This window comes from Scyliorhinus torazame, chromosome 2, assembly GCF_047496885.1.
Source record: "Scyliorhinus torazame isolate Kashiwa2021f chromosome 2, sScyTor2.1, whole genome shotgun sequence".
NCBI classification, from domain to species: Eukaryota; Metazoa; Chordata; class Chondrichthyes; order Carcharhiniformes; family Scyliorhinidae; genus Scyliorhinus; species Scyliorhinus torazame.
Window position 1 is genome coordinate 78,434,868 of NC_092708.1, and position 15,090 is coordinate 78,449,957.

At 49.0% G+C, this 15,090-nt stretch overlaps 1 protein-coding gene across 1 annotated transcript in view; it reads left to right on the top strand.

Moving 5' to 3' along the window:
• Positions 1 to 15,090, top strand: part of LOC140388578 (inactive dipeptidyl peptidase 10-like) — a 1,987,526-nt gene that overhangs the window by 1,949,161 nt on the left and 23,275 nt on the right. The window contains exons 21-22 of the mRNA XM_072473003.1: positions 2,462 to 2,516; positions 5,161 to 5,260. Coding sequence (XP_072329104.1) covers positions 2,462 to 2,516; positions 5,161 to 5,260 — 155 coding nt within the window. The remainder of the gene's footprint in view (positions 1 to 2,461; positions 2,517 to 5,160; positions 5,261 to 15,090) is intronic.

Sequence of the window (15,090 nt, forward strand, 5' to 3'; positions counted from 1 at the left end):
GGCAATTTAATCAGTGGCAAGGTCAAGGATGATGACTTCAATCTTTCCAATGTTTAACTATGTTCAAAGTGGACTGGACATTGCACCAGCAATCTGCTAGTGAGGAGGCGGTGTAGAGTTAATGAAGAGGTTGCGCTGGACATCATCAGTGTATGTGTGAAAGCTGATCTTATATTTTTAAATTAAGTCACCAAAGGACAGCGTGTATGTAAGCAAGAGGAAGGATCCAATGGTGGTTCCTTAGGGATCCTCCTGCGGAGCCATTGTTAGAGATTAACTCACTTCAATTTAAAGTAAAATGTTCGGAAAACAAAGATAGTTTTAAGGGATTTATATTTGTATGAGTAAACATTACAAATAAGGTTTAGGTTTAAGTGGGTTTAATTTGATGTTTTTTGTGCCTGGAAGGGTAAAATCTATAGTTAGATTCATGCTGGATTTAAACTGTTTGGATATGTGGGAGTTGGTTCGCTTCCAACTGTGTTTCTGGTGTGCTTAGAGAGGGTTGCAGCATGAAGAGTAAATAGAAGTAAGTCAGTGCTTAGCAACAGGAGGCCACTTTCCAGAAGGAAGGGTTTTCCTTTTTTTTTTATTGTTAACTGGACGTCACAGCAGTTGGAGACAGGACACTGGGGAATGAACAGCTCTCAATTCTGCCAGGAGAAGTGGACAGGACAAGGGAGTTGCAAAGATGGAAGGTTGCTAAGGAACAAGATACAATATAGATAGCCAGGGAATTGAGACAGAAAGAATGTTTAAGACACCTGATGTTAAGAGAACAGAGACCAAAGTATTGCTTTGAATTCAAGGAAGAGTAAACAAAGTATTCTGAGTTAAAGAGACAATTACAGTAACTAGATTTAACATTGGAGAGCAGACTTCAGAGGTAGGTGAAACGTCTGATGCCAGAGTTAAAGAAATTGTGAGCAGTTTGCACAGCATTGAAGACAAATAAATCCTCACAGGGTTGATATGAAATCTTGGACTGGATTCAATGTTAAAAGTGGAGCAGAAGCTTTGTTCAAAGGTGTCATTTGCCAAACCTGGTCTGGATTTTGGCATGCAAACCTCTAAGGGAAACCATACTTAGAAGAGAAGATTTCAAACCAAAAGATAAAATGCTGGAAAATCTCAGCATGTCTGGCAGCATCTGTAGGGAGAGAAAAGAGCTAACTTTTCGAGTCCAGATGACCCTTTGTCAAAGATCAGAGCGAAGATTTAAAAGTGTGCTCTTGGAGCGTGTAGTTTGGAAACTCACATGCCAATCAGCTAGGGGATTCTGAGGAGAAATCCACAGACACTAACTGATTCAGAGCGGAGTGTATGTTTTACACCATAGTCATCTTGTGTGCTTAAAAAGGACTTTGTGTTAGTGAGGCGATTGTAGATTAAGATGTATTTGTAATCTATTTTAACCTGAAACCTATGTGTAATTGGTTAAGATAAGCGAGGAGTAAAGGCAGATTGTATCATAATCCAATTTTTTAATGTTTAGTCATTTCAAAAAATTTCTTGGTAAAACTAATTAGCGGTTCTGTTCCTCCACGTTTTATTAAAAATAACTAAAAGTTACGGTCATTGAGCCAGGGTTCCAATATGGGATCTTCCTGTCTAGCTATAGCATCAACTGAGATCATAACAAATAGCAGAACTAAATAATAGCAATCCCAGAGAGTTAGGCAATGGAGGAAATGTGTTACAGGCAAGTAGTCATGTCAACGGCTGAAAGGTTGGGGAGGAATTGCACTCCATGGTGAGAGACACAAAGTACACCATGTGCATTTGAAAATGCAGGTTTAATTAACTTGGAGGAAAAATTGTGCACAGATAGCTGAAAAAGCATAATACCTGCTATTTATTATGCTGCATAGAGAATCATGGGGAATGAGGATATAAGGAATTGAGATAACCTCGTCTGTGAATGACACAATGAAACTAGTGGGGTCACATTGGATGGTAAAGTTGAGATGTTAGCCATGAATATTGGAATGTAGAGAAGGAAGTTAGAGAATGATAAGAGAGCAGTAAATTGTGCGAAGGGAGGTCAAGGGGAACTCCAATGGAGCTTGGATGAGAAATGCACAAATTCACAAACTCTCCAATAAATATGACATCTGATTGTCAACCAACAAGCAAGTTATCTAAAAGATTATCTTACTGTGGCACTAGTCATGGAAAGAAGCTTATAGTGGAGCACGTAACCAAATTTGATGTCAGTTTTTGATTTTTTTTAAAACCTCCCCAATCTGAAATGATCGCATTGAGCATAATATAAGCATTCAATGCATTAGAGATTTTCAGTTCAATTCCTATCTCCTTGTTATTCATGTTCATTTAATGGGATCCATAATTTCAGACCAACCTTTTTTGCACTGGTGATGACTTAAATATTTGTAACTTTAAGATGGCAACATTTTTAACTTAAATGTTTTAATTATTTTTTTTCTTCTTTTTATTTCAGATCATTGTTGAAATTACCATTTATTGATGCAAACAGAATAGGAGTTTATGGGAAGGTACACTTCAGTTGTAACAAATCATAGCATTTCATAGAATTTCATCGAATCATAGAATTTACAGTGCAAGAGGCCATACGACCCATCGTGCCTGCACCGGCCCTTGGAAAGAGCACCCTACTTAAGCCCACGCCTCCACCCTATCCCCGTAACCCAGTAACCCCACCCCACCTTTTTGGACACCAAGAACAATTTAGCATGGCTAATCCACCTAACCTGCACATCTTTGGACTGAGGGAGGAAAACGGAGCACCCGGATGAAACCCACGCAGACACAGTGAGAACGTGCAGATTCCGCACAGACATTGACCCAAGCCGGGAATCGAACCTGGGACCCTGGAGCTGTGAAGCAACTGTGCGAACCAGTGTGCTACTGTGCTGCCCTTCAACACGTTGAGATGAATTTTACAGAGTTTTTTTTATTTGTTCTTGGGATGTGGGCATCACTGGCTGGACCAGCATTTGTTGCCCATCCCTAGGTGCCCTTGAACTAGGTGGCTTGCAAGGCCATTTCAGTGGGGGGGGGGGGGGGGCAGTTAAGAGTCGACCGCATCGCTATGTGGGTCTGGGGACACATGTAGGCCAGACTGGGTAAGGATGGCAGATTTCCTTCCCTGAAGGACATTAGTGACCCAGGTGGGTGTTTAAAACAATCGGCAATGGTTTTATGGTCACCATTCGGTTTTTAATTCCAGATTTTTTATTTCATCATCTGCCATGATGGGATTCGAACCTGGGACCCCAGAGCATTACCCTGGGTGTTTGGATCACTAGTCCAGTGACAATACCACTACACGCCAGTGCTCTATGCTTTACAGCATTGTTTGGTCTATTTTGTTTGGGACTACTTCCCCCCAAAATTATTATTAATATAAATCTATATAAGTTTATTTTCACACTGGCACAATGGAATTTCATTATCATTCTGCAAAGTAGTTTAATTCTTACAGTATATTGCAATGTCACAAGCTACTTCTTCCTTTGCCTCAAAGCAGGGAATCAATTATATTCAAGATAAAGTGCAAAGGGCCTTTTTAATGTTACCCGACTAATTGAGTCGCATTATTTTGCAACTGATAATATAATAATTTTCACCATTTGTGCAGCATCTGCTTCAGTTCTCTGCTGATCATCATGCCCTAAACAGATCAGATACAATCAATATTATCTCAAGTGTTTCACTTATCTTTTGACTTTGGCATCGTCCATTTCAGGAGAAGACGGCGGGCGGCCAGGGTGCGTGTTGAACAGCATCTGTTGTGTCTGTAGAGCGGTGTTCTTCAAACTCGGGGGCGCGACCCGCAGGTGTCGGGAGGGTCGCGGAGCCGTCCTTCGCGGCACTCCCGATCGCGCAAATCCCCACGCAGCAGCCGGTGTTTAATAACGCCGGCTGCAAGCGGCCTTTAAAATGGCCACGAACAAGTAAAAAAAAATTGGCCGCATTGCGCATGCGCGCTGATGATCGGGCGCGCATGCGCAGTGCGGCCGCTATTTTTTTAAACGGTCGCAGCTTTTTGTTTTACAAGTTTGGGGGATTTTTATTCATTTTATTCATTTATTTTATTCATTAAATTTTTTTTTCATTTATTTTATTCATTTTATTTATTTTTTTTTTACAAGTTCGGGGGGGTTTTATTTAATAAAATTTTACGGAACAAAATGTAGAATGTTTGGACAGATGGAGACTCCATACTTTCCGACACCAGAAGGCTTCACCTTCATCCAACAGGTTCCATTGGAGGAGCGTGTACAAGGGCCAAAGGGACCCAAAATCATTTCCTCCAAGGTAAAAGAAAATGGTGGGTCGCGCAGGTCGGCCGGCGTGGGTCGCGAAGGGTCGCCGGTGTGGGTCCCGAAGGTCGGCCGGGTTGGGTCCCGAAGGTTGGCCGGTTGGTAAAAATGGGTCACCGGAAAAAAAGTTTGGAGAACACTGCTGTAGAGAGCAATTCACAGGTGTCAGTCCTTTCTACAGCTGACACAAATAAATAGGGTTGGCCCAAGGTTGACTGATGTCTATTTCCTTCTGGCAAGCTCCCTTTTCCTCGATCTGGAGATTGCATTTGTCCTCTGCTTTTTCCATGCCCTTCCTGGTTGCTTGTCTCCAGGCATTCTGGTCAGCAGCAAGGATTTCCCATACCTCCACTCCAATCCTGGTCAACTTGACGTCGAGCTTGCAAACATTCTGGTATCAAATGTATGGATGCAACCTGGTGGGGGAGCTCCCTCTTACTTAGGCAACCAGTGCCCAATGAATAGACCCACTGGCAGAAAGCATTACACATGCAGAAAGACTCCCTGATCTGTCGCATAAACCAAATCCCCTCCCTACCCTTGCCAGACCTCTTTGACTGGCCTGACGATATCACCTCACTTATGCTCCCTCAGGGGCTCCAGCAATGATCCTGTGCCTGTAATCTTCCATTCCATCAAAGTTGAAAATTTCGCCATTTTACTTTTATTAGACTCTTCATTGTTTATGAATTTTTCCATTACATCAAAACAAATCTGCACGTTAGATCTGAATAAAGCGAGATTTTGATTGTAATAATCTATAAAGATGTTATATGAAAATTAGTTAGTTAATCTTAAATATTTTAAAACTGAACTTTTGAAAAGTGATAAGATTTTGTCACACATTTGACAGGCATATGGAGGCTATGTCACATCCATGATTCTTAGTTCCACTGACAGAATCTTCAAATGTGGAATCGCGGTAGCACCAATTACTGACTGGAAATTGTACGGTAAGTAAACAATAAAAATCATAAGTCATTCATGCTCTCTGCTGCAAGTTTATATGTTTTCCTTATAGTCTGTGCCAAAACAGACAGACCTCCAGTTAATGTTTGTTCCATACTATTGCAGACAATACGTTGGGGTACAACTCAACTTAGGTAATGGTGCAAAGGAAATAGTATCACATTGGTTACCTTCACACACCCCATCCATTCTTTATTGTCCTTTGTGCACAACAATTGGCCGATGCACTCCCACCCTTTTTGCACGCCCACCCAACATGCATTCCATTCCCATTTGTACTGAACATTTATCCTTAGTTCAAATTCCATTGCATATTCAAATGATGACCTAACACTAATTTGAGGCTGCGTGTGCAAGATCAGTTTGCCTGGCGGCCCAGCAGATGATTTTTAAAGGGTGCTATCGCTGAGGTAAACCTATTTTAAAAAAAGGTTAAAGCTGAATCTGGAGCTGAATGGGACAGGCGTGACCCCACCCCGTTGTCCTGGCTTCGGCGTTCACTGATCATCGCCGACCATTAATCTCTCTTCAAATCCAATATCTCTCTCCCAATATAACTAGATCCCTTTCCAAATCAATCACACCTCTTCCCGATTGCCAAACTTCCAACTTTCTCCGTTTACCTCGGGACTGTTACTGGCATCGCAGTAGCTCAATCTTTGAATAATCTTGACTGCATGGTGAGCTCTCCGATGCATATTTAGTTCACCAGTATAATTTGATTAATTTAAATTTAAATATCACGTGAGCCTTGGGATCATTTGTTTAGATGTAGGGATCAAAGAGAGGAAGGACGGTCTTTTTCAAGCAATCTCATTCAAAATATGTTTTTATTTTGTCCAGCTAGTCTGGTGTGCACTGATACAGAGGCTTCAACCTCTTAGTGTCAAATGATGAAATGATCATCTATTGGCCTTGACCTTGTTGGGTAGCATTTTATGCACTTTATGTATGTGATATGTCCTTTACATAAAAAGCAGGGCTAATCCAACCGGCCAATCGACAACCCATCAGATCACTCTCACTCATCAGTAAAGTGATTGAAATGCTATCAAATGGCACTTGCATTGGTACAACCTGCTCACTGATGCTCAGCTTGGATGCCACTAGGACCATTCAGCTCCTGATTTCAATACAGCCTTAGAATAAATATGGACATAAGAGCTGAACTCCAGAGGTGAGGTAGCGACTGCCGTTGACATCAAAGCTAAATTTGACGAGCGGTCGCGAGCAACGGAGCTCCGACAGTTGCGTCCCGATCCCGGGGGGGGAGAAAAAAACAAACAAACGCGCAGACCGGCCGGACTGCCCCCCCCCCCCCGCGCACGGCAGAAGAAAACACGGGGACCGAGCCAGCGACGGGGATCGAGCCAGCAGCAGGGATCGACCCCACCCCCAACCCGCCCCCGGCGGCAACCACGAGGCAGGCAGCGGAACAAAGGAGGACACCAGGCCCAACCAGAAGCCTCTCTCTCTCTCTCTCGACCCTCTTGACCCGGCATGTGGGTGAGAGAAAAAAAAATGAACTTCCCAAAAACCTTTTGAAGAGGAAACTTGTAAAGAAAAAGACAAAAAAATTCTTTCCCCTTTTAAAAAAAAATGTTTTTACATTTTTAGAAAGAGGGGTTTAAGAGGGGGAAGAAAAAAAAGAGTTAAAGGAGAGAAGGGAAGGGGAAAAGAAAAGGGAAAGGGGGGGAGAATAAAAAGGGGGAAAATAAAAAATGCCAGAAGATAGCCAAAGCAGAGGGAGAAAGGGCACCAGAAGCAGAAGGGGCAATGAGAGAGCCCGTTCAGACGAGCTAACCGGCACACGAAGAGGCAGAACGGAAGGCCCGTCGCCACAAAAAGAACTGGACAGACGGGAGCTTTTTCCCCTTGAGCCAGGGGGGAACTGGAACTGGAAGGCATCCTTTGCCGAGGCGCTGAGGGAACATCAGCAGGAAAACAAGGCAGAGGCTAGGGCAGACATGGAGGCCGCGGTGCAGGCAGCAATGGCCAAGGCCCTGGCGGAGGTGCAGCTCGCCCTGGGCAGAACAGAGGAGAGACTGAATGCCCAAGAGGAGAAACTGGAAGCCCAAGAGACGACCTTAAGGAGCTGGAAAAAGCCGCGACTGACAAGAGCGACCGGATCACGGCTCTGGAGAAGGAGGTGGCAAGACTGGTCACAACACAGGGGAACTTGAAGGGCAGAGTGGACGATCAGGAAAACCGCTCGAGAAGGCAAAATGTAAGGATAGTGGGCCTTCTAGTGGGGATCGAGGGTAGAAACCCCACGGCATACGTGGCTGAGACGCTGGGTAACTTAGTGTGGTATTATCAGGTATTGCGGTACGTAAGAGGCTGATGACCATTGGTTAAACCTAGGAGTTTACCATTGGCTGTTGATACGTAGCTCCGTCCTGACAGGCGGAGTATAAGAACTGGTGCCGTCCCAGCAGCCTTCACTTACTGTACCAAAGCTGCTGGGGAACAAGTTCTAGTCGATTAAAGCCTTCAGTTATGAAATCACTTCGTCTTGAGTGTAATTGATCGTGCATCAATTTAATCGGCTAGACTTAAGCTAGTAGGATGGATCTCCGAATCAAACCGGAGTGCCTACAACTCGGCCCCGACGCGGAGAACTCTGCTCCAATATTTAAACACAGGCTGGCGTGCTTTAACGGCTGCCTCGAGACGGCTGGAGGCACCCCCTCAGAAGGACAGAAAATGCATCTCCTGCGCTCAAGGGTCAGCCCTGGGATCTACACACTTATCGAGGAGGCGGAGGACTATGATGCCGCGATTGAACTGTTAAAAGGACATTATATCCGCCCTGTAAATCAGGTCTATGCACGTCACGTGCTTGCAACTAGACGGCAAAGCCCCTGGGAATCGTTGGAGGATTTCTACCGGGCGCTACTGGTGCTGGGCCGAAACTGGGGCTGCCCGCAAGTTTCGGGGAGCGAGCACACGGAACGTTTAATCAGGGATGCCTTCGTAGCAGGTATGAGCTCCTCAGTGATCCGCCAAAGACTCCTAGAAAAGGACACCCTGGGACTTAGAGAGGCACGGGCCCTGACAGGGTCCATGGACGTAGCCTCCCAAAACGCGCAGTCCTATGCGACTCCGGACTGCCGCCGCAACCCCCCCTTCAGGCCCCGACCGGCCAGCGCTCACTGCCACCCCCCTATCCTAGGGCCACGTGCAACCCACGGGCGCGGCCATCTTGCCCCCCGGACACCACGCTGGACGGGTGGGTGCCGCCATTTTGTCCATCCCCGCCGCCATCTTGTCCATCCCCGGCCACCATGTGCGACCCATGGGAGACGCCATCTTGGATGGGGCCCCCAGCACGGCCGACTACACGCTGCCCGATCAGAACTCTCAATTGCTTCATCTGGCCTCGGTGACACTGGACCAAAGTCGACCTTGGACACTCGCAACAGCAACAACGACGGTCTTCATCAACGGCCACGAGACGTCTTGCTTGATTGATTCTGGGAGCACAGAAAGTTTTGTTCACCCTAACACGGTAAGGCGCTGTTCACTTGTTACCCACCCTGTAAACCAAAGGATCTCCCTGGCCTCCGGGTCACACTCGGTGGAGATAAAGGGGTTCTGCCTAGCGAACCTCACTGTCCAAGGCAGGAGATTCAACAATTTCTGCCTTTATGTCCTGCCGCACCTCTGCGCGGCTACACTTCTGGGGTTGGGCTTTCAATGTAACTTGCAAAGCCTGACCTTTAAATTCAGCGGCCCTATACCCCCCCCCCTTACTGTCTGCGGCCTCGCGACCCTTAAGGTCAACCCGCCTTCCCGGTTTGCGAACCTCACCCCGGATTGCAAAGCCGTCGCCACCAGGCGCAGGCGGTACAGTGCCCAGGACCGGACCTTCATCAGGTCAGAGGTCCAAAGGCTGCTGAGGGAAGGGGTCATCGAAGCAAGCAACAGTCCCTGGCGAGCTCAAGTAGTGGTGGTAAAGACCAGGGAGAAACATAGGATGGTCATTGACTACAGTCAGACCATCAACAGGTTTATGCAGCTAGACGCGTACCCTCTCCCCCATACAGCCGACCTGGTAAACAGGATCGCGCAATACAAGGTCTTCTCCACGGTGAATCTCAAGTCCACCTACCACCAGCTACCCTTCCGTAATAGTGACTGCCAGTACACTGCCTTCGAAGCAGATGGGCGGCTATATCAATTTTTAAGAGTTCCCTTTGGTGTCACTAATGGGGTCTCGGTCTTCCAGCGAGAGATGGACCGAATGGTTGACCGGTACGGCTTACGAGCAACGTTCCCGTATCTGGATAACGTCACCACCTGCGGCCATGACCAGCAGGACCACGACACCAACCTCCGCAAATTTCTCCAGACCGCGAAAATCCTTAACTTAACGTACAATAAGGATAAATGCGTGTTTAGCACCGACCGTCTAGCCATTCTAGGCTACGTAGAGCGAAATGGAGTTATAGGCCCCGACCCTGAGCGCATGCGCCCCCTTATGGAGTTCCCCCTCCCTCACTGCCCCAAGGCCCTGAAGCGCTGCCTCGGGTTTTTCAGCTATTACGCCCAGTGGGTCCCTAACTAGGCAGACAAAGCCCGACCCCTAATCCAGTCCACAACCTTCCCGCTGTCGACGGAGGCCCGCAAGGCCTTCAGCCGCTTCAAAGCAGATATTGCAAAGGCCATGATGTGCGCCATCGACGAGTCCCTCCCCTTCCAGGTCGAGAGCGATGCGTCCGACGTAGCTCTGGCGGCCACCCTCAACCAAGCGGGCAGGCCCATGGCTTTCCTTTCCCGTACCCTCCACGCTTCTTAAATTCGCCATTCCTCAGTCGAAAAAGAGGCACAATCCATAGTTGAAGCTGTGCGACACTGGAGGCATTATCTGGCCGGCAGGAGATTCACTCTCCTGAAGGACCAACTGTCGGTTGTTTTCATGTTCGATAATGTACAGCGGGGCAAGATAAAAAACGACAAGATCTTGCGGTGGGGGACAGAACGCTCCACCTTCAACTACGAGATCTTGAACCGCCCAGGGAAGCTAAATGAGCCTCCTGATGCCCTGTCCCGTGGCACTTGTGCCACTGCACAAGTGGACCGCCTCCGAGCCCTCCACGATGACCTCTGCCAGACGGGGGTCACTCGTTTCTTCCACTTCATCAAGATCCGCAACCTGCCCTACTCCATCGAGGAGGTCAGGACAGTCACCAGGGACTGCCAAATCTGCGCGGAGTGCAAACCGCACTTCTACCGGCCAGCGAGGGCGCACCTGATAAAGGCTTCCCATCCCTTTGAATGCCTCAGCATGGATTTCAAAGGCCCCCTCCCCTCCACCGACCGCAATACGTATTTCCTGAACGTGATTGACGAGTACTCCCGGTTCCCATTCGCCCTCCCCTGCCCAGACATGACGGCAACCACCGGCATCAAGGCCCTCCAGGGTATTTTTACACTGTTCGGTTTCCCCGCTTACATACACAATGATAGGGGGTCCTCCTTTATGAGCAACAAACTGCATCAATTCCTGCTCAGCAGGGGCATTGCCTCAAGCAGGACGACCAGTTACAACCCCCGGGGAAACGGACAGGTGGAGAGGGAGAACGGAACGGTCTGGAAGACTGTTCTACTGACCCTACGGTCTAGGAATCTCCCAGTCTCCCGCTGGCAAGAAGTCCTCCCGGTGGCCCTCCACGCCATCCGGTCGCTGCTCTGTACAACTACCAATCACACACCTCATGAACGTCTCCTTGTTTTCCCCAGGAAGTCCTCCTCCGGGACCTCGCTCCCAACCTGGCTCGCGACATCCGGACCCATCATACTTTGCAAGCACATGCGGGCGCACAAGTCGGACCCGTTGGTCGAGACGGTCCACCTGCTGCACGCTAACCCCCAGTACAGCTACGTGGCGTTCCCTGACGGTCGGCAAGATGCGGTCTCCCTACGGGACCTGCCGCCCACCGGAACCCCACGCGCACCTGAACCAATCCCCCCCCCCCCCCCCCACCCCCACCCCCCACCCCCCCAGCACCTCACTGGAGGGTCAGTACTCCCGCCGCTCCTGCCTAGGCCCGCCCACCCATCGGCGCCCCCTACATGCGCCCCCCCCCCCCCCCCCCCCCCCGTGTCAACCGTTTGCCCCAACAGCGCCGCCTAGGGGTGACGAAGCTGCCAGGGAGGCCGAAACCACACTCCCGGAGTCGCAACCACCTGGACCCCCATCAGAATCACCACCGAAGCCCAGACGATCCAGAAGGACGACCAGGCCACCCGATCGACTGATTGCGTCGCTGTGACTTTAACCGTGAACAAACACTTTGTAAATATTCTCGACAGCCCTGTAAGGAGGTATCACGGTACCTCCATATCTGATCATACCATGTTAAAGGCGACTGTTACCACTGGCCACCCCCCTCCCCCGCCGGACTCTTTTTTAACATTGGGTGAATGTGGTATTATCAGGTATTGCGGTACCGAAGAGGCTGATGACCATTGGTTAAACCTAGGAGTTTACCATTGGCTGTTGATACGTAGCTCCGACCTGACAGGCGGAGTATAAGAACCGGTGCCGTCCCAGCAGACTTCACTTTCTGTACCGAAGCTGCTAGGGAACAAGTTCTAGTCAATTAAAACCTTCAGTTATGAAATCATTTTGTCTTGAGTGTAATTGATCGTGCATCACTTAGTGGGGAGGAAAACTTTCCCCAACACACCAGAAATGGACAGAGCACACCGGTCGCTGCACCCAAAGCCCAAGACAGTGAATCATCCGAGGGCAGTTATAGCTAAACTGCACCGGTGTCAAGACAGTGAAACAATCCTGAGCTGGGCCAGGCAAAACAGAACCTGCAAATGGGAAGGGCATTTCATTAGAGTCTACGAGGACATTGGGGCAGACCTAGCCAGAAGTCGGGCCAAATTCAATAGAACGATTGCAGCTCTTCACAAGAGCAACATGCGTTTTGGTCTATACCCAGCGAAGCTCTGGGTCACGTACCAAGAAAGAGAATACTTCTTCACAGCCCCCGTCGAAGCAAACAGGTTTGTCGGGTAACACGGCTGGAAAGCCGACAGCATGGGTAGAAATAATGGGCCCCTGGCAAGGGGCAACAGCACGCCAACGGGGGGGGGGCAGGGTGAGGCGACACCAGGCCCCCCCCATCCCCCACCCCGCCATGGCAAGCGCACGCACCCTGAATAAAAGGCAAACCAATACCCGAGGGACCGCTTCAGGTGGGAGACCAGGCCCCAGCATGAGGGAACAAGAGTAGCGGAGAAGGGAGAGCAAGTGAGAGAAGTGCAGGGTAGGATGGGAGAAGAGCGGGCAGAAAACTGTAGAGGTCGGGCGAGGTGGCACTCCCATCCCCACCCAAAAAACACTCCAGCAGCCCGGTGGTAATAGCCACCCTCCAGTCCTGGAACCAACTACGGCAGCAATTTGGCCTGACCAAAATGTCGGACAAAGCTCCCATCTGCAACAACCATAGGTTCACACCAGCGGTGACTGATGCCACCTTTATAAAGTGGGGACAGGACGGAGGGACACTGACACGCAGGGACCTATACACGGACGGCAGGATCGCAATAATGGACGAACTGACAGAAATTCCAGCTAGCCAGGGGGAACAAGCTAAGGTACCTGCAACTCAAAAACTTCCTGCGAAAGGAGACAAGGACGTATCCACCACCGCCATGACAGGCATTACTGGAACAGTTACTGGACGCAAGCATCCTAGATAAAAGGAACTGTAGCGACATGTATGACCGACTGGTAGAAAGGGCCGACACAGTACAGGACGCAACAAGAAAGAAATGGGAGGAAGACCTGGGGATTGAAATAGGGTGGGGACTCTGGAGCGAAGCACTGCATAGGGTCAACTCCACCTCCACAGGCGCAAGGCTCAGCCTGATGCAACTAAAAGTGGTACATAGAGCCCACTTAACAAGAACTCGTACGAGTAGGTTCTTCCCGGAGGTGGAGGATAGATGTGAACGGTGCCAAGGAGGCCCGGCCAACCACGCCCACATGTTCTGGTCTTCTTCGAGGCAATGTCCAAAGTGGTGGGGATGAGGGTGGAGCCATGCCCGAAAGTGGTCGCCTTCGGGGTATCAGACCAGCCAGATCTATTCCTGGGGAGGAGGGCGGACGCCCTTGCCTTTGCCTGCCTGATCGCTCGCTGTAGAATCCTGTTCGGCTGGAGGTCAGCAGCACCACCCAAAGCTGCAGACTGGCTGTCCGACCTCTCGGAATCTCTCCAAATGGAGAAAATCAAATTCGCCATCCAAGGGTCAGACGACGGCTTCCACGGAACGTGGGAGCCATTCATCCAATTGTTCAGGGACCTGTTTGTGGCCAATGAATAAGCAGAAGAATAGCCAGGTAGCCAAGAATCAGGGAAAGTAGCCGAGGCGGGGGAGGGAGGGATAGAGCGGGAGGGTTGGGGGGGGCGGGGGGGGGGGGGTGTAGCAGCTAAACCGAAGAGAAAAGAAAGGCGAACCACAGGAGAGGGGGTAGGGGGCAGAAGGGGGGGAGGAGAGGAGGAGGGAAGAGGGAGGAGATGGGGAACAATAGAGGGGAACCAGTGAGGTGGGGGGAGGCAAGGGAATGACAGCCGGAAGGAGGGTACAGGAAACTTGGCATCTATAGGAGCAGAGAACAAGGAAAATCCGGGCGAAAGACGGGACGAATGGCTGAAGCGGAGGTGAACGCGAGATGACAACGGCAGCGAAAACCGTCCGGGATTAGCAAGCGACAACGCCAACACCAGATCCATCCGCGTATTGTCCTCTGCATTTGTTCTGTAATTGTTTCCCGGCACCCAAATGCATATGTACCCCCCCCTCCCCAGTTTCCACCTCCCCACAAACAGATGCCTACTTATGTGCTAAAAACAATACTGCCAATTGTACAGAGCTGCTGTTGTTGATCTAGCACATAATAACCTACCAGTTATTTTATTCTAATTTTTTTTTTTTGGTGTTGCTTGTTTTTTGCGCATGTTCATTCTCTTCATATATGTATTCTATTTTGTGTACATAACGGTAAATATACTTTGTTCAAAAACCCAATAAAAACATTTATTTAAAAAAGAGCTAAATTTGACCAAGTGTGCCATTAAGGAGCCTTGGCAACCCTGGAGTCAACTGGAAACAGGGGAAAACTTTCCCCTCCTGGAGTCAATGGAAGATAGTTGTGGTTGAAGGTCATGTCATGATATCCACATCAGCATATCATGGTGCAATCACACACACACTGATGGACAGGCAGTTGGACCAACCAGCACACACATAACATCGCAGCCAATCACCAGTGAGAGCACACGCACTATAAAACAGGGAACACCACAGTTCCCACTCATTCTACCAGGAGATAGCTCAGAGCTCACAGTGCGCCACTCAGACATAGGCCATGTGCTGAGAGCCTCACTAAGATAGTGATAGGGCTGGGTCCACAGGTTAGCTGGTCAAGCACGTACCCAAGCCAGTAGTTAGTTGTTACCATTGTTTAGACAATAAAACAGAGTTGTATCATCTACAGCCGTGTTGGATCATTTGTGCATCAGAACACCCAACACGACAGGTCAATCATCTCAGTTCAAGGACATCACTGCGGTAGTTCTTCAGGGTAGTGTCCTAAGTCCAACCATCTTCAGCTGCTTCATCAATGACCTTCCTTCCATCACTGTTGCTTGGTCAAAACCTGGAACTCCCTAACTGTGGACATACCGGCACCATATGGACTGCAGCATTGCCAGAAGACAGCTCACCAATAGCTGCTCAAGGACAATTCGCGATGGGCAATAAATGCTGACCTAGCCAGCGACACCAACAT